The sequence below is a fragment of the Athene cunicularia genome, assembly GCF_003259725.1.
Source record: "Athene cunicularia isolate RWA chromosome 1 unlocalized genomic scaffold, athCun1 chr1_part1, whole genome shotgun sequence".
Classification (NCBI taxonomy): Eukaryota; Metazoa; Chordata; class Aves; order Strigiformes; family Strigidae; genus Athene; species Athene cunicularia.
Genome location: NW_020799091.1, coordinates 129,044,819 through 129,068,344, shown reverse-complemented (window position 1 = coordinate 129,068,344; position 23,526 = coordinate 129,044,819). Strand labels below are relative to the sequence as shown.

Below are 23,526 nucleotides of genomic sequence, written 5' to 3'. Positions count from 1 at the left end.
ACACTGTCAATCTTTACCTGCATGCAAGTGGTTTGGCCAAAAGTGGTTTGCCAAAAAATCAGCATCTTTACAAGAATGGGGCTTGGAGAAAATAGCAATTCATCAAGAGCACAGATGGCTTATTTAGACTCTAATAGGTATTAAAACATTTATTTCACTAAGCTTTACTCCTGATATTGATAACATGTTATCTTTGCCAAGTTTCCCATCTTGGTAATATGTTATCTTTGTCAAGTCAAGTCCCTGATAAAATCTTATCTTCACTCAGTGCTTACTCTGATAAGACATTATTTTCTTACATCTCCACTCCCAATGGAAAGGGGGAAATATTATTTTTAGTCCTTTTTTTTTGGAGAGGTGTATATTTTACCAAGGCAATGCAAAGCAGGGAAAGGAAGAATCAGAAGACAACAGAAGAAAGAAAAAAAAAAAACAAACCCTCATTGTATTATAGATAAGGAAAGGAGCAAATCATTTGAAGATATATGAGCTCTTGTTTTAAATTTGCTAACAAGCTAACATTCATAACATTAGCTATTAAGCTAATACTTCATTTGAAAAAAACGAAGTATTAAAAAGATCCACATCCATTTTCAGGAAAGACGTATGATATGTTTAGATTTTCTTTCCCTTTTTCTTCCTGCATTCTGTTGCTACATGCTTATTTACCTAGGGTCTTTTACTGTTTACCATCCTTATTAGAAGTACTGGAATTTCATTTAGCCAGCACATAAACCGCTCTCTGTAGCTATGCAATGTGATGCCATTGTTGATGGTACAATTACTAACTCATTCCCAGACACAACCCCTTCCTCATTTTGTGTGCAGAGCAGATGCAGCAAGGTGGTGAGCGGTGCTTGGACCACTCCATTCAGTTAATTAAAGAGACTGGAAAATGTGTCATGAACAAGGTAGGGAGGCGTAGAAAGAAAATGGACAACTTTGTAGTTTATGGAGTCAAACCTGCTGTCTCTACCACCGAGTTCATTACATGTTGTTCATAAAGCAAAGCTATTAAAGTGACTGCTAACTACTTTTTCCCATTTTCTGGATTTCCACCTTGCAGCGTCTTGCCTTACAGAAATGTTAAGTATGCATATGTTGCATATGCAGAACATGAAGTCTGTCCCTTGAACAAATGAAGTGCAGAAAAGGTGCTTATTTTTTGAAAAACTACATCAGAACCATCTAAATTGTGCTTCAAAACTGGTATCTTATTTTGGCATTAATTACTCCAAACTTCTCTGACCTGCCTGTAACGAGGGACTGATAGTACCACCTTTCCCTCAAATAACTTCAAGAAAAAGTCACTGATCCCTGTGCTGCATTCATAGGCCAATGAGGGAACAAGTAAGTCTTTTTTCAGAACAGGGTATGTGTCGTTACAAACTGAATGATGAGCTTAAACAAGCTATTGAACAGCTGTGAGCACCATCCATCCTGTGCCTACAGTGATGCCAAGGTCCTTTGGAAATAAAGTGGTGATCATGCAATTAAGGATCTTGTCATCAGGCACAAAGGAATGACAACAAAGATTGGACAGGAGACCATCATTTGCACATTTCCAAACTTCTGAGTGTTTGACTTTTGTGGTGGATTGACCTTGGCTGGACGCCAGGTGCCCACCAAGATGCTCTCTATCATTCCTTCTCAGCTGGACAGGGGAGAGAAAATACAACAAAAGGCTCTTGGGTTGGGATAAGGGAGATCACTTACCAGTTACTATCATGTACAAAACGGACTCAACTCTGGAAAATTAATTTTATTTATTGCCAATCAAATCAAGAGTAGGGTAATGAGAAATAAAACTAAATCTTAAAACACCTGCCCCCACCCATCCCTTCTTCCCAGGCTCAACTTTACTCCTGTTTTTCCTTACCTCCTTCCCTTGAGCAGCACAGGAGCATGGGGAATGGGGGATATGGTCAGTTCATCATATGGTCTCTCTGCCAGTTCTTCCTCCTCACACTCTTTCCGTGCTCCACCATGTGGTCCCTCTCACAGGAGCCAGTCTTCCATTAACTTCTCCAGCATGGGTCCTTCCCATGGGTTGCACTTCTTCACGAACTGCTCCAGTGTGGGTCCCTGTCATGGGGTGCAGTCCTTCAGGAATGGACTGCTCCAGCTTGGGTCCCCCATGGGGTCACAAGTCCTGACAGCAAACCTGCTCCAGCATGGGCTTCCCATGGGGTCACAACCTCCTTTGGGCACATCCACCTACTCTGGCATGTGGTCTTCCCTGTGCTTCAGGTGGAGATCTGCTCCACTGTGGACTTCCATGGGCTTCAGGGGAACAGCCTGCCTCACCATGGTCTTCACCATGGGCTGCAGGGCAGTCTCTGCTCCAGCACCTCCTCCCCCTCCTTCACTAAGCCTGGTGTCTGCAGGGTTGTTCCTCTCGTACTCTCACTCCTTTCTTCTGGCTGTTGTTGTGTAGTAGTGGTTTTTTTTTCTTAAGTATGTTATCACAGAGGTGCTACCACTGTCACTGATGGGCTCAGCCTTGACCAGTGGTGGGTCTGTCTTGGATCTGGCTGGCACTGCTCTGTCAGGTGTGAAGGGAGCTTCTAGCAGCTTCTTACAGAAGCTACCTCTGTAGCTCTCCCACTACCAAAACCTTGCCACATAAACCAAATACACTTCCCAAATCTGATGTTCTGTGGGTGTAGGGTTTTTGTGTATGATATGTTTAATTTCCAAATCCACTGATTGTTGGGGACTATTTTGTTTGAGGAAAGGACAGTGAGAGGGCATCTTCTTGTATATGAGCAGCAGGCAATAATGTGATCCTTTAAGTAGGTCTGGCCTGCAGTGGAATTGACTGGTTCAGGTTTGGGTTCAATAAAATATGATAGCACATGCTTACATACAGTTAATAGCAGTGGAAGCGAACACAGATTTAGCACTTAAAGGACATGTTGAAATGCCTAAATGCAATTACTATTGCCTAAGTCCAAGGATGATGGTTGATTGTCATCTTGTGTGGAAACAGTCTCTTACCAGTGACCATGTAATTTATCACATCTGTTGTCTGTGCCAAATCCCAAGAAGGGTTTATGCTTCATACTGATGGGAGCAGCTTTTATGTCAGAGCTGAGGAAACTTCTTTTAGTAGTATGGAAAGGCTTGGTTGTAATTTCTTGTGCTGTCTCTGTCTAGCGGACATCAGCCTTCGGTGTTCTTACTGTGACATCTTTTAATGGCACAGCTTTCTACTAATGAAACTTGGAAGCATAAGGTCATAATTGCCTCATGTCATGTTAGAATGAAGAAGTTCTGTGTTCACAGATCTGGAGTAAATTGCTTAGACTATATTCAACTATTAAGATGGCTATTTGGGCAAGGTTTTTCTACTTCCAGCTGAGATCACACTGCAGTGATTCACAAAAAGGCGTTGGAGAAAAAATACCTTGGTGAGTGTGAGAATAGGCACCTTGCGATGCTTTAGCACCTGCTTGTGGGGGCATATATCTTAGTGTCAAACTGTTAACAAAAGGACTTCATTCATAGTTGCCCATATAACCAATACCTACCAGAGTATCCAGCTGAGCAGAAGTGCATGGAGTACTAAGGTGTTAGATGATGAAAGCTGAGCTAGAGCTCCCAAAGAAAAGGGACAGTTTATCTGCTTACGCAGAGCTTTTATGTCTCCATTAGTCCTCACTGCAGACTTCTATTTTTCTTCTCCCTTAGGGTCCATGGAGTTCTCTACAATGGTCTTTATGGGGAAAAAAATAATTGTGGAATGAACTTCAAATGATTTTGCTCGTGGCCTTAACAGGGGAAAATTCATGAGGCTGGTTTGCCTGCTATCCCAGTTCTTTCTGCAGTATGTTGGCTTTTAGTTAAAATTGTTATACTGCTAGTCCTCAAAGGGTGCACTGATAATGTGAGTTTTCAGATGTGAACAAATGTGAAATGGAGGAGTGGTGTTTTCTTGTATCTGTAGTCAGACAGACTGAAACATTATCTGTGAGCAGTATAACTTCCTTTTATCTCAAAGGGTGCCTAGAGTTCACTGTCATCAGTTAATTCATTATAATGGCATTACACGCTATTATGCAGGGGATGAATAAGAGCTAAAACACATAGAGACCTCTAGACCTTGTAAAGATGCTGAAAGAGCAAGTAGTTTGCACTTAAAATAGCAAAAGAAATGTAAAAAATTAAGGAAAAAAATCCCACAACATGCTACATAAATTTGCTTGTCTCAGTGCCTAACAAAATTTTAAGCATTTGAATTCAGATCAGGATCATCTGAGAAACTCAGGATCACTGCTTCTGCACTTGTCTTCTCCTCTGAATTGGGGTGAATTTTTGTTCCCTATACTCTTCTTCTTTCTCCCTTATCCAGCCTTGCAGTTAACCTTTGGCTAAAGTTTATTTTCTCTGTGCCTTTCTCTCTAGCAAGCTTCCAACACCACTGAGTCCTTTTCAGGACTATCACTTTTCCAAGTTTGATAACTATGAAACTAGGAACTTGGTGTTAATGCTTATCCTTTAGGTTTTCTATCTAAGAAAATTCCACTGCTTCAGCCCTTCTTTCAAATAAATCATGCTGGATTGTTTTCTATAGACTTTATTTTTTCCAGTGTCTTAAGGTGCTCTCTTAAGTAAAGTTTCATGAAATCTCTTGCCTTAAATACAGGTGACTCCACACATGCAGAAGCATTCAGTAATCCATAGAATTCATAACTTGCATATTATCAAGTTTTTTGAATTGTTGGACCTATTGTAATGATAAGTCATTGACTGCTATCAATCATGAAATAATTATTCAGGTTTGTGTTTGGGTTTTGTTTTGTGGACAGTGGTGATTTTTATTTTTGTGGTTCAGTTGTATTAGCACAAAAAGTCTTTACATAAAAGGCTTGGCACAAATAGAAAGAAAAATACTAAATCTGAGACTGCAAAGGCCTAAAAATAGAGCAATAACCCCAAATGAAGAATAAAATATAATACCTTTGTTATTATTTATTGCACTATTCAGAAGTGTACTAGTTGCCTCAGAGCACAGCAATGTTCCTTGCAGTGTTCCCTGGGAGATCTTTTGTCCCAAAGTCACACAGACTTCTTTATGTGTTATGTTATTTTGATTTAGATTAGATAAAAAGTGCCTAGACATCAGCTCAGAGCATTCTCCCAGTTACTTAAAACTATAAAACTCAAGTGCATTGCAATCAGTTTAACTCTTCTGCCAAGCAGCACACACAATCAAATATCAGTGTTACCTCACATTAGTCCACTTACTCCTTCTTCAAATATGAGCTGAAGCACACAGTTCTTGCATTGCCTTGAAAACTGATAGGAAGCAGATCAGGGTAGCATGTGTTTACCTACTAGGCAGTTTACTAGCCTAGTTTACCTACTAGGCAGTAGTTCCCAAGAGGCATTCTGCCATGTCTGTATGTTCACTGAAGTAATAAAAATATCTTCATCACATGTCCAGTCTAGCAATAGGACTAAATCAAATAATACCTAGCCACAGGCCTCACCAACCTCAGATGTGTAAAAATTATGAGCTAGAACATCTCAACATTTATGACAAAAATTATTTGATTTCTCAGTCTTAAGATCAAACTCAGTTCACTTTTGATTTTATTTCAGATGGGTTCTGGAATTGTCAAATTATCCTTTGCAGCAGGGAGTTGGAGTGTGTTACAAATATACCAAATACATCCAGATTTACTGAAGACTAATCATCACTGCTAGTAACAATGCATGACTTATCCAGCTGTATGAACCCTGAGGAGATCATCCCAGAAAATGTCTTGTGCTTAGCACTTTATAGCAAAACATGGATAATTTTTATAGTAGATCAATACCTTTCAACTAATTAAATATTTCAGATCAAGAAGCCAGCTGGTTGTATAATTCCTGGCATGATTTCCTTACCACCCTTTACATACCAGCAAAAAACCCCTGAGAAGAAAGTAGTGGGGTTTACTAGCATTTAAACTTGAAGCTGCATAAACATTGAGCTGGTCTCATTACTTGCTGCAACTTCCATTCTGAGGCAGTGAGGTGATACTTTCTTTCAGTTCCTTTCTCAGACTATGCTCTTTGTGTAGAAACAGTTCAACTGTTCTTATGAATATAGCTACAATTGTTTAGATGTAAAGAATAGTAGTGGTTTTGTTAATTTTTAATTTTGGCAAAACAGCATTCATGACCTATTGATTTATGTCCATAGAATAGTGAAAGCAGCGCCTATTTTTTTCTGTATTTTGAGATTTTGATGAATGTTGTTCCAAGATTTACTTCCATATCTTGCTACCTTTTCTGATAATTATTTGAGAACGTAGCAGAATCCAGTGATAAGAATGGGACGAGATAAGTAACATCTGTGTCATACTGGCTATTCACCAAGTAGAGAGTTATTATTGCCAATGAAGTCTTCGGCTAGATTTGCGTTGCATGTTGATATACAAGTTGTTTGTTCTGTGGGTGGGTGAGTAGGGGTGCTGGTTTTCTTTTTATCTGAGAGTGTATATACAATACAGTCTTGCTGTCCAGTAATAGGAATGCATTATAATCACATCTATATTAGTTTTAGTCTTTCTAGCTTGGGTATCAGCAGCTGAGAAATAACACAAGTCCAGTTCCATGCCTTCCAAGCTGGATGGAGAAAGATAACTCAGTATTTTATTGCACTTCTAATTGTAGCATGGCTCTGTTCTAATGATGACATTTCTCTATTGTTGCACCCATGATTTTCAGGCTTTTCAAGTCTGTCATTTAATTTTTAATAACTATGTGTTCAAATTCCAAAATAACAGTGCCCCAATGGCATCTGTCTTGAGAGATTTTTCAAGATCAGATTTACTCATAAGCTTTGCTAATGATAAAAGTAATAAATGGAAAAACAATAAAAAATTTTTGCAGAAGAAAGTCTGCAAGGAAATGGAAGATACTCTATCCAAATGATGTATTAAAACTAGGATAGCTCTTTATATAGATAAGATGAAGTATGTACACTTATATAATTCAACAATGGAAATTAGAATCGAAGTTTTTATTTGTATAGCTGTTTTTTCATTAACTCAGTTTAGAGGTCTCCTCACCAGTCATGTAAATATGAAGCAACGGAAGCGAACAAGCAGTGATTAGGTCTTTATAGAAGGGAGATGGTTCTGAGTGAGAGGGTGAGAAATGCACTTACTGAGAACTGCTAAACAATAACTGCATGATTTCCATTTTCTAAACCACTCAAGCAGGTGTTTGATAAAGCCAAGAGACTCTGCACTGGAAAAGTTACTAAATAGCAAACTATTTTTTTAATACATGCAGGTAGAAAGTTATTTCAGAGAAATACCTTAGTATAAGATACTTACATATCTTCACTATAAAGGAATGGCTTGCTAATTATGACACTGGGTAGCTCACTGTGTTTTGCTTTTTTTCAATTTGATTTTGGTTGAAAATTTTTGAACAATAGTTTAGTTTGAGGTTCTTTTACCATCTTTCAAGCATTTGCATTCTGTGTGTATATGTATATATATATTAAATTATATGAAAATATGTCTTCTTTGAAAACACATCAGCTGCATCCCTATTTGCTCACTAAAAAATTGGTAGCAATAATATAGTGGGAAGTGATGGCAGAATGTGTTGAAATTGTTGTCTTTTGTTATGGACCTTTGATTCAGGTTAATTTGTCTTTTTTATACTTTATATCTAGCTCATTTTTACTGCTGTTTTTAACAAAGAAGATACCTTTTGCAAATATGGAAATAAAGTGTTTCATATTTCTGGAATATAACTTTTCAGTTAAAGGTGTTGAATTGAGCCATTTGACTTTTTTTCAAAATTCCCTTGTCTTTTTTACCCAAAATACTTTCCAGAATTTGACCCACATGTGTATGGAATGTTTCTGTCCTAAACCTCTTATTTCTCAGAAAGCACTGTGTTGCTGAATAAAAACTCATGTTCTCACGAAGAGCTGAATCTGCTCCTCACATGTGAATCAGCTGGGGCTGCTGTTTGACACAAAATGATAACCAAAATGCTGTTGCTTGAATGTGGAGGAAATGGGGAATAGGAAAAATATTTTTTCTTCCATTTCTAAAATATGTTTAACTGTATATTAATTTTATTTGCATTAAATCCTTCTGTTCTTGACTCTCTTCCCAGACTAGAGAGTGGCAGGCAGCCCTATCCAGAACAAAAGAAACACATGCTTATATTTTACTGTGGTTTTAATATTAGTGGGACCTGTACCTCATAGAATTTCAGCATTTGTCCGTGTTGACCATGCACTTAAGCATTGCTTTGAAGTGCCAAGTCTGTTTAAAATGTGGCTGTTTTTGAAACACTTCCCTGCCTCACAGTGCTGACATTAAAGGAAAACGCAACTTGAAGTATATTCTGACAGAAGTGTTTTGTTTCCTTCTCTTGCAGATGGGAAGCCAGTGTCACTGCCTCCACTTGAATCCCAGCCCCACAGTCCTCGGTACATGGCGTCAAGCCAGCAGGAGCGTGAGAGCTTGGAAGTCCGCATGCGGGAGGTGGAGGAGGAGAACCGTGTGCTTCGCAAGCAGCTCAGCCTGGCACAGAGTCGCAGCCCCTTGCACCACCGAGGCAATCACTCCAAAACCTTTTCCATGGAAGAGGGGACAGGCGACAGCGAGAGCCTGCGGGCTGGCATTGTGGCAGGGAACAGCTCTGAGTGTGGGCAGCAACCAGCAGTGGAAAAATGTGAGGTACATAAAGAAAAGGAACCTGCCAGAAACAAAGCTTGATAGATTTGATCTTTTAAGGACATTGCAGATCCCTATCTCCTTTCCCCTGAAACTTTCTGCTCAGAAACCAACCTCTTAAAGGACTATGGGGTACAACTTTTTAGATAATTTTTAATTTTTTGTTTTAAACGTTAAAACATTTAACCATATGAACATCTTTTGAGTTATTATTTTATCAGAGTTTTTTGTATTTTTCATTCTTGTGTCCTCAAACCCAGAATAAAAATCAAAGCCTTGTTCCAAGCTGACTTCAGTACAGGCTGTGCTGATAAGACCTGTGACAAACTGACCCCACATATTTCTAAATGAAATGAAAGCGCTACAGTGCTTTGAAGAGCCTTACTCCTTTGTTTGTGCATTGTACTAGAACAGGTCAGGGTTTACCATTATTTAAAATTTGGTTTATGGTGCCAGCCTGTGCCTTTGAGTGTATCTGAATGCTACTGTAGAACCACCTGCTTTGCATGAGCTGTGCACAAGAGGTGTGATTAGCTGCAGGGAAAAGGAGATCTGCTTCTAAGAAGGTTTTTGTGGGTTGTTTTGCAGTGGTTTTTTGGATGTCATCCAGCTATTTAGATGTTAGATATCTGAATCATGACAGTTCCAAATATGGACAGATCCAAAACAGAAGGTCTTTCCTGAAGGCCTTGTACCAATCCCAGCTGGTGAATATATCAAAAATAGCTTCCTCTATTTATTTCTACAAAGAGGGTAATACTCTATCATCTTTTGTCTTGCTTTCTGCCACTGGGAAGATAAAAGTTGAAAAAAAAAAAAAATTGGGAGAGAAAAAGTCCGAATTATCTCTTCAGATAAAGTCTATTTAATGGGCAAATATCAAATGTCATTTAAAAATGAATTACTGCTATTGAGTTGGACAACTTTGTCAGTGTGGAAAAAAGAAGCTGACATTATTTTAAGGGGAGGGAAAAGGATGCATCTGGTTTTCATTTTCCCTCCTTCTGATAAGGAGTGTCTGATTTTCCTCCCTGTGAGCATTTTGGCATTTCTTTTAATAAGGGAAGGTTCATGCCATCAATAAACAAACCTCAATTCTTCCTTATTATCATGCTAAGGAGTGATGAGCTGAATTCCAGTTCTTTGTTGTTCAATGTATCAACCAATTGGGACACAAAAATAGCAGCTTAAAGGAGAAATAGTTTAAGTGGCCTTTCAGTTTATAATGTGTTTTGCCAATAAATTTACTTGCTCAGTGGGGTTTAGCATTGTGCTGGAGGCAATGGTTATGGAAAATACAAAACCTCACTTTATTTGCGATCCTCATATCTCACCACACACAATTCTGATAACGAAATAGCTTTTTCTTCTTTTTCTTAAGGAATTCACTCAGTAATTCAGTAACAGCAGTGGAAGTTAAAATTAAACTTCCTTATTATCAGATTTGCCAGAGGTCTCCTCATTTATCCCATTACTGTAGATTTTGGTTCCATGTTTGTGTGAGTAGTGTCTTGACTCCATTCACCCCTCCATTTTCAGTGTTTCAGAGGTCTAAATGAAATCTTTTTTAGCCTCTGAGCCTGGAATATATTGCAGCAAGTCAACAACTTGGGTAGAAAAAGACAGGGTTCCTGGGAAGAAGACTGGGGCTCTGGGGGAGAAGAAGGTATACTGCAAGGAAAAAATCAGGGTTCCAACCAAGGGCCTTCTTCCTGGAGGAAACAGATCCCTGTCATGCCTTCCCAGTAGGAAAAAAATTTAACACGAACCTTGGAAATACAAGTTAAGAATAGTCTTTACACAAATGTGGACACAAATAACAGGCTTCAGAGAGCATAATGCTGATGGAAGCTAACAGAATTATATGGCTCTTTCTTAAGATGTTAACCAAATATCTTTCCAGCTTGTGCCTCCATAAACTGGGCATTTTGTTTGAATTGTGTATTTATAAATATATTTTAAAGATATTATATATTATAAAATGGTTAATTAGCAGTATAGCATTTAGTGGGCATTAACGTTCAAAGCATTTTTACAGGAGTATTTGTATTGTTACTATTCTCAATGGTGTTGCTCAATAGATTTAAGTGTGTAGTGCTCCAGAGCCACAAAGAACAGGCCCCAATCAACTTAAGGACTCTAATACAAGAAAACCAGATGTTATCTGCCTCTGGGAACCATTTGTAGCATATTTACATTTTTGTAACATGCTTTTAATATTCTTTAATCACATTCAACAGTTACTTGTGAAGGATTAAGTAACTGCAGTAGTAGACCTGGCTAGTACTACTAGAAAATTATTGAAGTATGAAATGGTTTAGCAAATATTATTTTAACTGTAAGAATTAATTAGTTTGTTAAGGTCATTATTTCACCATTCCGAAAGGTCACCTGAGGAGGAAAAATAATATCTGTTTCTCTAGGCAACTTATACTTCTTATCAGCATGGGATCTAAGGCACAGTTTTTCATGTTGTTTTGGATACTTTCTTCCCATTAGTATTACCCCAGAATGAACTTATATGGAATACTGCTTCAGAAACAGTTTTTCCTTGTCTGAAGTGGTTAAGTAAGGGTTTCTAAACTATGTTAACATGCACCTTGGTGTTATTTAAACTCCCTTTTCTAAAGAAGCTTAACTTCCTTAAATGCCTTGACATACCTGGGCCTGAATGCTTCCTAAACTATTTAAAATAAAAAATAGTACTCTTTGTGTCCCTGATCCCCACTCTATAGGAAGAAGAGTGTGATTAACTTCCACAGTGTTTTCTTTACCCATCATACCTGTACGTATAAACGGAAGAAGAATTCATGGAGTCTGGAAAGCAAGATATATCATAATTTAATCTGTTGCTGCAATTAGTGTCACTGTCTAAAAGCAGCTTCAGTGAATGGCCTGTGTCCGGACTTCTTGCAACTTCTACTAGTGATAAACATGCCTATTATTCAATTTAAAAAGAGCATTGTAAGAGGATGGACACTTTCAACGAGCTCAGTTTGGTCCTGCAGTGACTTCTGAATATCCAGGCTAGAGTTTGACAAATGGAATTATCATGGATTGTAAACAGTGAGGAGCAAGTGTAGCATGCAGAGCCCTTGTGTGAGATGTCTGGAGAGACATGTTGGACCAACCAGACAGTCTGCCATATATTGTGGGAGTTGAGGCATTCTTTGCTTGTGTGGCTTCACTCCTGTTAGCTGCAGTCATTGAGTCCAGAGGTTGTGTGAATCACAGTGGCCAGTTCTGGTGGGATAGGGATACAATCTTCTAGCCATCTACGGATGAAAAATGAAGAGTTTGAGAGTTGTGATGCTGCTGACTAATTTCACAATCTGGGAGCTGATGCTTACAGTAGTATACTCAGGAGGATGCAAGTTCTTTGAAGTGCTTCCTCCTTCCAGTCATTATTTCCCTGTCTTACCAGGATTTGGCTACAGCCAGTGACTCTCTAGCCAAATATGTATTTGGAACAAGCATGGAGAAAAAGAGAAATAAAACCTTTTTCATTAGGATGCAAACATCTGCAGACAGTTCAGGTTGATGACCTCATGTTGGCTTACCTGTTTTTCCACTGACTTTATTTAACAGTTAAACAATGAATGAGAGGAAAGTGAATCAAGAAAAGGAGAGGGACAGACTTTGAGTCTTGCATCATGCTGCAGGAAAAAACTTTGGAAAAAAAGGACTAGGTTTCTATTCTATTTGAGGATTATTGCTTTTTCTGTAGCTGATGGCAGGTGGGAATAGAAGTGATATGTAGTATCAAACAGTGCAGAGACGCTGAGTGAAAGGTGTACGAACTCGCCTGTGTCTCTGAACCAGAGAAAGACATTCAGTCGAGCAGCAAGTGTTGTCTTCTCACTGTGCCCTGACTGAAACAGCATGCAAGACAACAGCACCTGCTATAAGACAGCAAGGAAAGCATGCTTTTAATTTTGAAACAAACTCATTTAGGAAGAGGAGAACAGATGTGGGCAAGTCCTTGACAGAATTAACTCTGATTTTGAGGGGAGTTCTAAAGTGGATGGAGAGGGTGTGAGAAGAGCTTTTCTGGCAAGCAGAGGTTGTATAAAATTACATTGGCAGTGATATGACAGTGCTATTCTGTCACAACCCATAAAATCCTTGTGTCTGGCCCAGCATCTTCAGGTGAAGTGTTTAAAGCAGACATGAAATTATTCTCAGCTAGTTTTATTTTAATTGGCATTGAAGGGAAGGATCTTAGGTTTTCCAGAAACCAGAGAAAGACCTTGTGGCAACCAGAGAGGCAGCATTGTGTGCAGTGTCAGAAATCTATGCAGCCACAGGAACCCATGCCCATAAGTATGGTACAAACCACTTCTAAAATAAAAATCTTCTGTTCTCCTATTGTTATCACAAGAAACACAATCAGTTTTTGCAAATTGCTGAGCATGCTCAACTGCTATTGACTTCAACATAAATTTAAAGTGCTGAACACCTCACAGAAAGTGTACTGCGATATCTTTTCTTTCCGACAACTCTCTGGACAGACAGTTACCTTATTAATTCAAGTCCTCTTAAAACCTCAGATCTTCACTGTGCTTGTGAGGCACACGAGGGCTGGAGGCAGCTGTGATGTTCATGTGGAGGTTGAACAATGGCACAGCTGCTTGGCAATTATATGAATCAAATTGTAACCTGTACCAGTTGATGTTAATGGATGGGGCTACGGATTCTTTAGACGTTCCCAGCACATGCCACCTCTTATGTAAATATGCTTCTGTTACAAGCCAGACTTTGGGAATATCTGACTATGTGAGGAGGCAGAATTCCTCATTTGTTCTCTGTGTAGTGGGCTTTCTGTGGAAAATGAGATCTGTGTGTGAAAAAAACATCTACCCAAGCTTCAATGGAAGCCAAATAAGGCTTCCCTGCAGTTTCACAGCTGTGTCTCCAGTCACAGCTTTGTGCTGCCAGTATGGTGAACTCTCTTTCATTTCTGTGACCTCTGAGAAACAGAAAAATATGGAAGCTGGAGTCAAAACTTGCTAAGATAAATTTTCTTTTGTTCCCGGGGAATGTCAGTGGCTGATTTTAAAACCACAGAATAGTAAATAGCATTTTTCAAATTATTACTACCTTAAGAATAATGACTAGTAATGCCTTTTCGATTTTCCCTTTCCTTTTGTGGAGATGAGTAAACTTCTGCCTCATATTAATAGGGAGGTAAGAAGGCACATAATAAGTGATAATTTACCAAGGTGCTGGTGTGAGGAGAATGGGGGGTGGGGGGGTGGTGTTGTATTTAACTTCACATTAACACTGCCCAATACAGCCCGTACTGGTAGTCACAGGCAGGGTAGTGACTGCCTGCCTTCACAGGCTCTGTCCTATCTTATCGTTGGGATGTACCCAGCCCCTGGCAGACCACTTGTCCCAGTCATGCTTATCCATCAGAGCTTGTTCTCCCTCTCCTTAGAAGGTGTCCTTAAGACAGAAATAATGAAACATTTCTAAGAGGATATCTGCTTCTAATTATCAGACATAATTTTAAACTTTGAAGGTTAAAGTGTCTGCATGTTTGCATACTCAGAATTTGTGTGTTGCTAAATTAGTATATGTGTATACAGACGTTCACACATATGCTCTTCGTTAATAAATTCAATTCTGTTCAGATATCTGATGTAATTTAGGGATAGTAATGACTTTGATATGATGGTGTTACGACTCAAGATGTTTTTAACAAACTACCTTAAGTAGGCTGCAAACAGGTGCAAAACGCCCACTCAAACCTTTTAACAATCATCTCATTAAAGAATAGCAGTCATGTATATGCCCTCCTTAATGAATGTTAGAACACAGGAGCAGACTGTAATTTTTATTCTTTTTGTTCCTTTTCTCCCACAGACCATTCACGTTGCCATTGTTTGTGCAGGGTACAATGCCAGTCGGGATGTTGTCACACTTGTCAAGTCTGTCTTATTTCACAGGTAAAGGTAGCTTTCTTTTCTTATATACTGTATATCTGATTATGGCTAAATAAGTTCTTTTTACATTTACTCTCTTACTTCAGAAGGAATTCAGATTCCCTTTCCTGGTTGCTTTTTCTTTGGAAGGAAGGAAGCATGAAATGTATAACCACCACATCTGGATTAACCTGTGTAAAGATTTCTACAGTGAATTAGAGGGATCAGAGATCCACCTGCTACCCCTGTTGCAAGTGTGGGAATATGAACAGTATCTATCTGCACTGTAAGGCATCTGCACACTCCTGAATGTTGTAAAATAATAGCAATAGTAATAACAGCACTGTATCCATTTAGCCTATTTCTGGTATCAGTTTATGATACAGGTGTCGATGGTAATTTGAAAGCCATACACATAAATGCACACTTGTTACTTGGCTATCCCAGCTTCCCCATTAATATTATTTCATTAAAGTCAGATTATTTATTCTGGCTTTGGAGGGGCTACTTGCAGCCCCTCAGAAAGCTTTTCAACCTGATTTTAGCACATGGAGCACAGTTAGAGAGAGAGAGTCATAAATGTACAATGAAGAAAAAATAGCCAATTCCCTTAATAAATAGCTCCAGAAAAAAAGTTAAAATGGAGTACTAAAACCATTATAAGGGAGTGATTACTAAGACTGTGTGTGGGCATATGCATATATCCCTTGTCCAGTTTAGTAATGTCTATCAGAGATGTTTTCCAACAGTGTTGCAGAAAGTAGATTAAAATAGGGAAGTGGTCAGACTTTTTGCCTCAAACAGGACAAATAGAATAATAAAACATGCTTAGAGTATGAAGAATTTACTAAGGAAGTAGTTTTAATATGCTGCTTTATATTGAATGATAATTTCATACAAGGGAGGATGACTCTTATCCTTATCATGTGCTGATATCTTCTATAGTTAGTTGTAGTGGGGCATTCCAGCTCCCCCACATTGCTCCTTATGTTTGCCTCCAATCCTCTGCTGGAACAGTCTTAGCAATCACTCCCTTACAGTGGTTTTAGTACACCATTTCAACTTTTACCCACTTTTTGTAGGCTTTGTAAAAGAATGTAAATGGTCGCCTTGTACAATGTGGAAAGAGATTCAGTAAATATTGTTTAAGAGGTTGGCTAGAGTGCCCTTGGAGAGGGGAAATTCTCCAAAATATGAGAGAAATTTTCGCTATCAACACATAGTCTTTTCAAGTCTTCCCAGAAGTAGATGTTCATGTTAGATGAGGGCTAGGAGCAGAAAAACAGTGCTAAAATAAACAGAACAGTAGAAAACAACAGTAAAAAGAGGTATTGTGCTCTTAAAATTTTTCTGATTGTTAAAATCCTGTTAGATTTTAAAACTATATCTAGTTCCAATTACACATCAGAATTATTCAGTGTAATCTGGCTTTATATTGCAAAGATGTGGGACATTTTGTCTATTTTGATCATTTTGATCATTATTTCTAAGGAATTTCTTGCAAATGCACATTTTTATGGTGACATGAGTTATCCTTAGTAGTTAGCTTCTCACCATTTTTCTCTCCTAGTACTTGCATCCATTTTGAGAAGACTGTAATACTCTGTAGGTTTCCAAATGTTCTGTAAACAATAGATATCTCACAGCTCAAAGGTTCAGTCTCTCTCTGTGTTACTTAAAGGAAATGTCCTGGTTTTACATAAGCCACTGATTGGAGCAATTAGCAAATTTATAAACAAAATATGATTTGGAAATATATTAAAGATATGGAACCTGAACAAAGGGAAATAACATTGGTATTTCTAAGTCTGGTGGATTCTGCCCTTGTCAAGAACATATTTGCTGTTTAACTAGCAGTACTATTCATCTCAAAGGATTTGTCTACCTCAGCAGAGGTGATCAAAATAAAGTCCAGTATAACTAATGAAACTTTAGTACAATTAGTTACATTCAAGATAACCTATCTCTCTTGATTGCTTAAAAAATAGTTAAAAACAAATCTAAGTCCATCCCTGCCTAGAACTAGATTTTTTCACTAGACATTAAATTGTTCGCTAGAAAGGGAAGGGTGATTGTAGTGAGTGACTCTATTCTGAGGGGTACGGATGGGCCCATATGTTGAGCAGACACATACCTTAGAGAGGCCTGCTGCCTTCCTGGGGCTCGGGTCAGAGATATTAAAAGGAAAGTCACTACTCTTGTGCAACCCTCTGATTACTACCCCTTATTGGTTATCCAGGCAAGTAATGATGAGGTGGTAGAGAGAAGTCTTAAGTCACTCAAAAAGGACTTCAAAGCACTGGAGTGGCTAATTGAAGGCTTGGGAGCTCAGGCGGTGTCTTCATCAATCCCTCAAGTGGAAGGGAAAACCACTGATAGGGGATGGAAAAGATATCTAATTAACACGTGGCTCAGAGACTGGTGCCACCGTTGGAATTTTGGCTTCTTTGATCATGGTGAGTTTTGTAAGGCACCTGGTCTGCTTGCAGCAAATGAGACAGGTGGGATGCATCTGTCTCAGAGGGGAAAAGGATTGTGGGGAAGGAGTTAGCAGGGGTTATTGACAGGGCTTTAAACTAGATATGAGGTGGGACAGAGAGATAACTGTGCATGTTAGGAACAAGATTAAGGGAAGCATGCCAAGGCTTCGTGAGGCATTCATGAGGGCTTTCCCTCTGCCATTTCATTGAGAGAAAGGAAAGATGTTTAGGAACTGTGGAAGCATCTGAGAAGGGTCTGGTAGGGAACAGGACCCACACTCACAAAAGAGTGTTGGATTCATTAGCTCATGTCAGATGCATCTATACCAGTGCACACAGTATGAGCAACAAACAGGGGGAGCTTGAGGCCATGATGCATAATGAGAACTATGACATAGTAGCTATAACAGAAACGTGGTAGGATGCCTCACACCACTGGAGTACTGCAACTGATGGCTACAAGCTCTTCAGGAGGGATAGACAGGGAAGGAGAGGCGGTGGAGTGGCCCTATATGTAAGAGAATGCTATGAAAGCTCAGAAATCAAGTATAGTGATAACAGGGTTGAGAGTGTGTGGATTAGGTTAAGGACCAATAAAGCAGATCTTGCTGTGGGAGTCTGCTATAGACCCCCCCAACCAAAGCAGTGAGGTGAATGAAGCTTTTTTTTGGACAGTTGGGAGAAATCTCACAGTCACTTGCTGTTGTTCTTGTGGGTATCTGCTGGGAACACAACACAGCAGAGAGGGAACAATCCAGGAGGTTCCTGATATGTGTGGAGGATGACTTCCTCACACAGCTGGTGAGTGAGCTGACCAGGGATGGTGCCCTCCTGGACCTGCTGCTTGTGAACAGGGAAGAGCTTGTGGGTGAGGTAAAGGTTGGAGGCCATCTAGGGTGCAGTGATCGTGAGATGATTGAGTTTTCGATCCTTTGAGAAACAAAGGTTAATAAAACTGCCACCTTAGACTTCCACAGGGCTAACTTTGACCTGTTCAAAAGACTGATTAATAAAATCCCTTGGGAGGCTGCCCTGTAGGAAATGGGAGTCCAGGAAGGCTGGTTATACTTCAGGAGTGAAGCATTAAAGGCACAGGAGCAGGATGTTCCCGTGTGCTGAAAACCAAGCAGGAGGGGAAGGAGACCGACCTGGCTAAACAGGGACCTTGGGTTGGATCTCAAGACCAAAAGCGGAATCTATTGCCTTTGGAAGAGAGGGCAGGTCTCTCATGAAGACTGTAAAGATGTAGTGAAGTTATGCAGGGAGAACATTAGGAGAGCCAAAGTGCTGCTAGAGCTCAACACTGTTGCAGCTGTTAAGGATAAAAATGTTTCTAAAATTTATAGCAAAAGGAGGATTAGAGAGTATTTCCCTCCTTTACTGGATGAAGAGGGAAACATGGTAACAAAGGATAAGGAAAAGGCTGAGGTGCTCAATGTCTACTTTGCCTCAGTCTTGAGTAGTGGAACTGGCTGTTCCCTGGACACCCAGTCCCATGAGCTGGGAGATGGTGAGGGGAAGCAGATTGAGGTCACCACAGTTGAAGAGGAGGTGCTCAGAGACCTGCTACACCCCTTGGATGCACAGAAGACTGTGGGACAGGATGGGTTACACCCAGGGGTGCTGAGGGAGTTGGCAGATGTGCTCGCCAATCCACTTTCTATGATTTACCTGAAGTCATGGCTAACTGGGGAGGTCCCATTGGACTGGAGGGTGGCAAATGTGACACCCATCTACAAGAGAGGCAGAAAGAAAGATCCAGGAAACTATAGACATGTCAGTCTGACCTTCGTGCCAGTGAAGGTTGTGGAGCAGGTCATCTCGGGTGCCATTAAAAGTCGTATAGTGGACAACCAGGGGATCACGCCCAGTCAGCATGGGTTTATGAAAGGCAGGTCCTGTCTGACAAACCTGATCTCCTTCTACAACAGGGCGACCTGCTTATTGGATGATGGAAAGGCTGTGGATGTTGTCTACCTTGGCTTTAGTAAGGCCTTTGACACCGTTTCCCACAGCATTCTCCTGGCAAAACTGGCTGCTCGCACCTTGGATCGGCACACACTTTGTTGGGTTAAAAACTGTCTGGATGGCTGGGCCCAAAGAGTTGTGGTGAATTGAGTTAAATCCAGTTTGTGACTGGTCATGAGTGGTGTCCCCCAGGGCTTGGTTTTGGGGCCACTCCTGTTTAACATCTTTATTGATGATCTAGACAAGGGGATTGAGTGCACCCTCAGTCAGTTTGCAGATGACACCAAGTTGGGTGGGAGTGGGCTGGAGCATTGGGCTGAGGCCAACTGTAGGAGTTTCAAATGGCCAAATGCCAGGGGCTGCATTGGGGCACAACAGCCCCCAGCAGCGCTACAGGCTTGGGGAGGAGTGGCTGGAGAGCTGCCAGTCAGAGAGGGACCTGGAGGTGTTGATTGACAGCCAGCTGAACAGGAGCCAGCAGTGTGCCCAGGTGGCCAAGAAGGCCAACGGCATCCTGGCTTGTGTCAGCAATAGCATGGCCAGCAGGGACAGGGAAGGGATCTTACCCCTGTACTCTGCACTTGTGAGGCCGCACCACGATGACTATGTTCAGTTTTGGGCCCCTCACTACAAAAAGGACATTGAATTACCTGAGTGTGTCCAAAGAAGGGCAACAAAGCTGGTGCAGGGTCTGGAGCACATGTCGTACGAGGAGCGGCTGAAGGAACTGGGGGTGTTTAGTCTGGAGAAGAGGAGGCTGAGGGGACACCACATCGCCCTCTACAGCTACCTGAAAGGAGGTTGCAGAGAGCTGGGGATGAGTCTCTTTAACCAAGTAACAAGCGATAGGACAAGAGATAATGGTCTCAAGTTGCTCCAGGGAATGTTTAGACTGGATATTAGGAAGCATTTCTTTACAGAACGGGTTGTTAGGCGTTGGAATGGGCTGCCCAGGGAGATGGTGGAGACCTCATCCCTGGAGGTGTTTAAGAGTTGGGTCGACATAGCACTGGGGGATCTGGTGTAGTTGGGAACTGTCAGTGTTAGGTTAAGGGTTGGACTGGATGTCTTCGAGGTCTTTCTAACCTAGACGATTCTTTGATTCTGTGATGTCCTCAAAGAAGACAGAGCTTCTTATGGACGTTTCTTCCTTATCTTCTAGAAAACACAGGATTCTTAAGCACCTGTTCATGCTATGGTTACATGTGCAGAGGGTCATGCCTTAGAAACTCTCACTTGGATCTTTGCCTTTGGATTGGTAGTGGTGAAGAAGACTGGAGAATAAACAAAAAACAAACAACAAGCTCAGCTGAAAATTGATTTAGAACCAAGATTCCTTGCATTGCTTGCCATGCGCAAACAATATTAATTTTGGAGACTAGTAGGGACTTCAAAAATTACGATGACTGGAAAGAGGGCTTCTTTTAGATGATAGGATCTATTTAAATGTAGGAATGAAGGTTGAGACAGGTGATGATACTGCATCAGGAGGAATGAGTTAGGAGAGTTCTAGGTGCTTGGTTCACATATTGGATGCTTCATGACATCAGTAGCAAGTTCACCATCTGAGTTTAGGGTGAAAATATCCATGGAGATGTCTCTTCTGCTAATCCCTAAATGTGCACCAGGGAATGCATCCTAGCTGTCATTGTTCAATAAGCCAAGCAGAACAGACAGTTGAAAGCACTGTATGTTTCCAGTGAAGAAGTTTGCTTGTTCTGTCTTAATCTGAAAGGTTAAGCTACTGATCCTTCATTTGTAGGACTACCACATTCAATTGCAAATATAGTTTTGCAAGAGCAGAACAAACACACATCCAAACATATTGTCAAATAGGTTATTTTTTTCCTTTTTTTAAGTTTCTGATCGTCAGTGTTTAACCAAAACTGATATAGCAGGTACAGAATTTGGCTGTCACAAGAGTGTAGGAGAGCTTGTGTAGAAATCACAGCTGTTATTATGCAACTAGGCGTAGTGTGGGTTCTTCTTGGGCAGCTGAGCATTACACCTCAATCCTGTCCTGTAACACCCTGAATGCAATCTAGTGGTAAATAATGGGCCCCTCAAATCAACCACATTTAATATCCTCACCTGTTCCGTTGTTGTAACAGCCATGATTTCAGTGGATCTGTCTGGAATTTATGGAGCTGTCATGTGCTTTTATTAGCATTTCCACCTAGTTTAGTAATTAAAGCATGTTTTAGCTGTGCATTTTGATACAAAATGAGGTACCTAAATTCCGTACTTCTGTAGGAAATCCCTACTCCTCTAATAGAAAAATGGTGAGAAAAAGAGGCCATGTAAGTCTAATAATTTTCCTTCCATGCATTAACATATTTGTAACACCACCCCCAGCTTTGTACTAGAGTGTTAGATAGACACAAAACAGCAGAGGTGCTGGGTCATTAACAATAAAAACCACAGGAGTATCCGTAGATGGATTGTGCTGTCTTTTCTCTTTGTCATCACTCTACAGCAATTCTCGCATATTGAACATTTCAGCTCTCCCTATGTCTAAAAAAGCAAGTTTCTTATTCTACTCATACCATATATATCGTGAGACTTAGGCAAGCTACTTGTTCAAACCATTTGAAAAACTGTATCTGTCTTAATGTACCAGAGAGTGGGAAAAGGGTGTTGTGGTTGATTCCTTGTAAGAACATTGTACTTCAGAAATGCGTTTCATTCCCAGTGGAAAAGGAACTTGCTTCCAGTTTTGTCTTTAGAAAATGTATGGTCAAGCCACAAAATCCCAGCAGCTTTTAGCACCCAATTTGACAACTGATAGTCTGTTCTCCAGAGGAAACTCAGCAGAGCTGGGATAGTGCAGTGTTTGCAGACTCTGATAAATATGCATTGGCAGTGCTGCACAGAGGGAGGCTTGTGGAGTGAGTACTTGGTCCTAGTCTGCAACTTGCCTGCTTTCCTCTCTTGGGCATCTAGTTACTAGTTATGAAAGACTTTATAAAGCTGTTGCAGGGATTAAAAAAAAAGTCTCTCTGAGCCAGTTTAACACAGCCAAGCTGATAACCCTGTCCTAAGTGCAACTTAACTTTAGTTTTTCCAAAGCAGAAGACTAAACACTAAAAATTAAAGATATTGGGTCAAACGCGCAATATAAAATGCAAGTGCTTCTTGAAACAGTGCATATAGTAGTATGCAAAATATATTTGCATTTCTTTTTCAAAACTGAAGCAGTGTCCTGTGGCTAATAACTCTCCTTGAAACTTTTACAACTGCTGGTCCAAGTTACATTGGTCACTTTCAGTGTTTTACTCTGTTTCTGAAAATTGTAAAGCTTAGAGTGCCACAGAAACAGTCCCCAAGTTATAGTTTCGTATTGCAAAGATAATTTCTGTCTCTACTTAGGTAAGTCTGAACTGGAGTAAGAGCTAAAATGATTTTTAATGTACTGTGTCTTCTCCGAAGACATGCTATACACCATGTTTCATTTGGGAACAAAGAAAAGCCAAAATTACACAATTATGTTGCTGGCAGTTAGGTCAACCTGAGAATCTGTGAAAAATTAACTTCTCTTTTGTGCCACTTAATACTGGTTTGTTGGGTATTTTTCTCCCTATGTTAGTCCCTCTTCTCTGGAGAAGTCGTGTTTACTTCTTTAGCTCTATGCTCCCGTCTGTCCTACAGCAATAGTGACATATAACAGTGGTGAGCTTTTGTAGTGTAAACAAAACCAGTCAACTTGGTAAATGTTTTCTAATATGAAGTAGCCTCTTTGCTTTAAGAAGACTGTTTATAACCTTAAGCATACGACTAAGCATTTTTAAGATTAGGATATGAAAAAGTGTTACAGATTGCTGTATGAATAATAAACTTTTCTCTTCTTGGAACAAGTAGAATAAGACAAACCAAATGAAAATCTAAATTAAATAAAAAGGATGACATGTAATTTCCAAGTAGGACTCACAAGTCAGCAGTGGCTGGTAATTAAAGCTGATGTAATCTAATGGGTGTATTCCATGGAGACCACCTTGCCTTAATGGAGTTAATCTGAGAATTTAAAACCTCTGTCATTGTTTTCAACTTTTCTAACATGTCAGTTTTGTGGGAGATTCTTCTGTCAAAAACAATAAAGCATGAATGGGTTTCTCTGATCTGTAGAGATGCATCAGTAATGCATACTTCTTTTTGTATTTTCTGGCTGTCCGAACAATGGAGGCATAATGAAGAAAGCAATGTTTAAAAAAAAATCTACCCATGAAATCTCTTACTATTTCCTAAAATTCTTTCTGTAACTTAGCACAAAAAAACAAGATCCATGAATGAGACAGCTAGTGCAAGATCTCTCCAAGAGTTTGGGGAGCATTTTAATCAATACTCAATGTAAAGGGGTATGAAAAATCTGTAATGATTTTCACATTAAAATTCTCCCCATATGAGAGAGGGATTGTCATATGGGCATATTGGAAAAAAAGAAGTAATTCCCAAGCT

At 39.9% G+C, this 23,526-nt stretch overlaps 1 protein-coding gene across 2 annotated transcripts in view; it reads left to right on the top strand.

The window, feature by feature from the left end:
- The window catches only part of LARGE1 (LARGE xylosyl- and glucuronyltransferase 1), a 333,162-nt gene that overhangs the window by 156,184 nt on the left and 153,452 nt on the right, over nucleotides 1-23,526 (top strand). For both annotated transcript variants that reach the window (XM_026852223.1, XM_026852234.1), the window contains 2 exons: nucleotides 8,401-8,702; nucleotides 14,568-14,650. In XM_026852223.1, coding sequence (XP_026708024.1) covers nucleotides 8,401-8,702; nucleotides 14,568-14,650 — 385 coding nt within the window. The remainder of the gene's footprint in view (nucleotides 1-8,400; nucleotides 8,703-14,567; nucleotides 14,651-23,526) is intronic.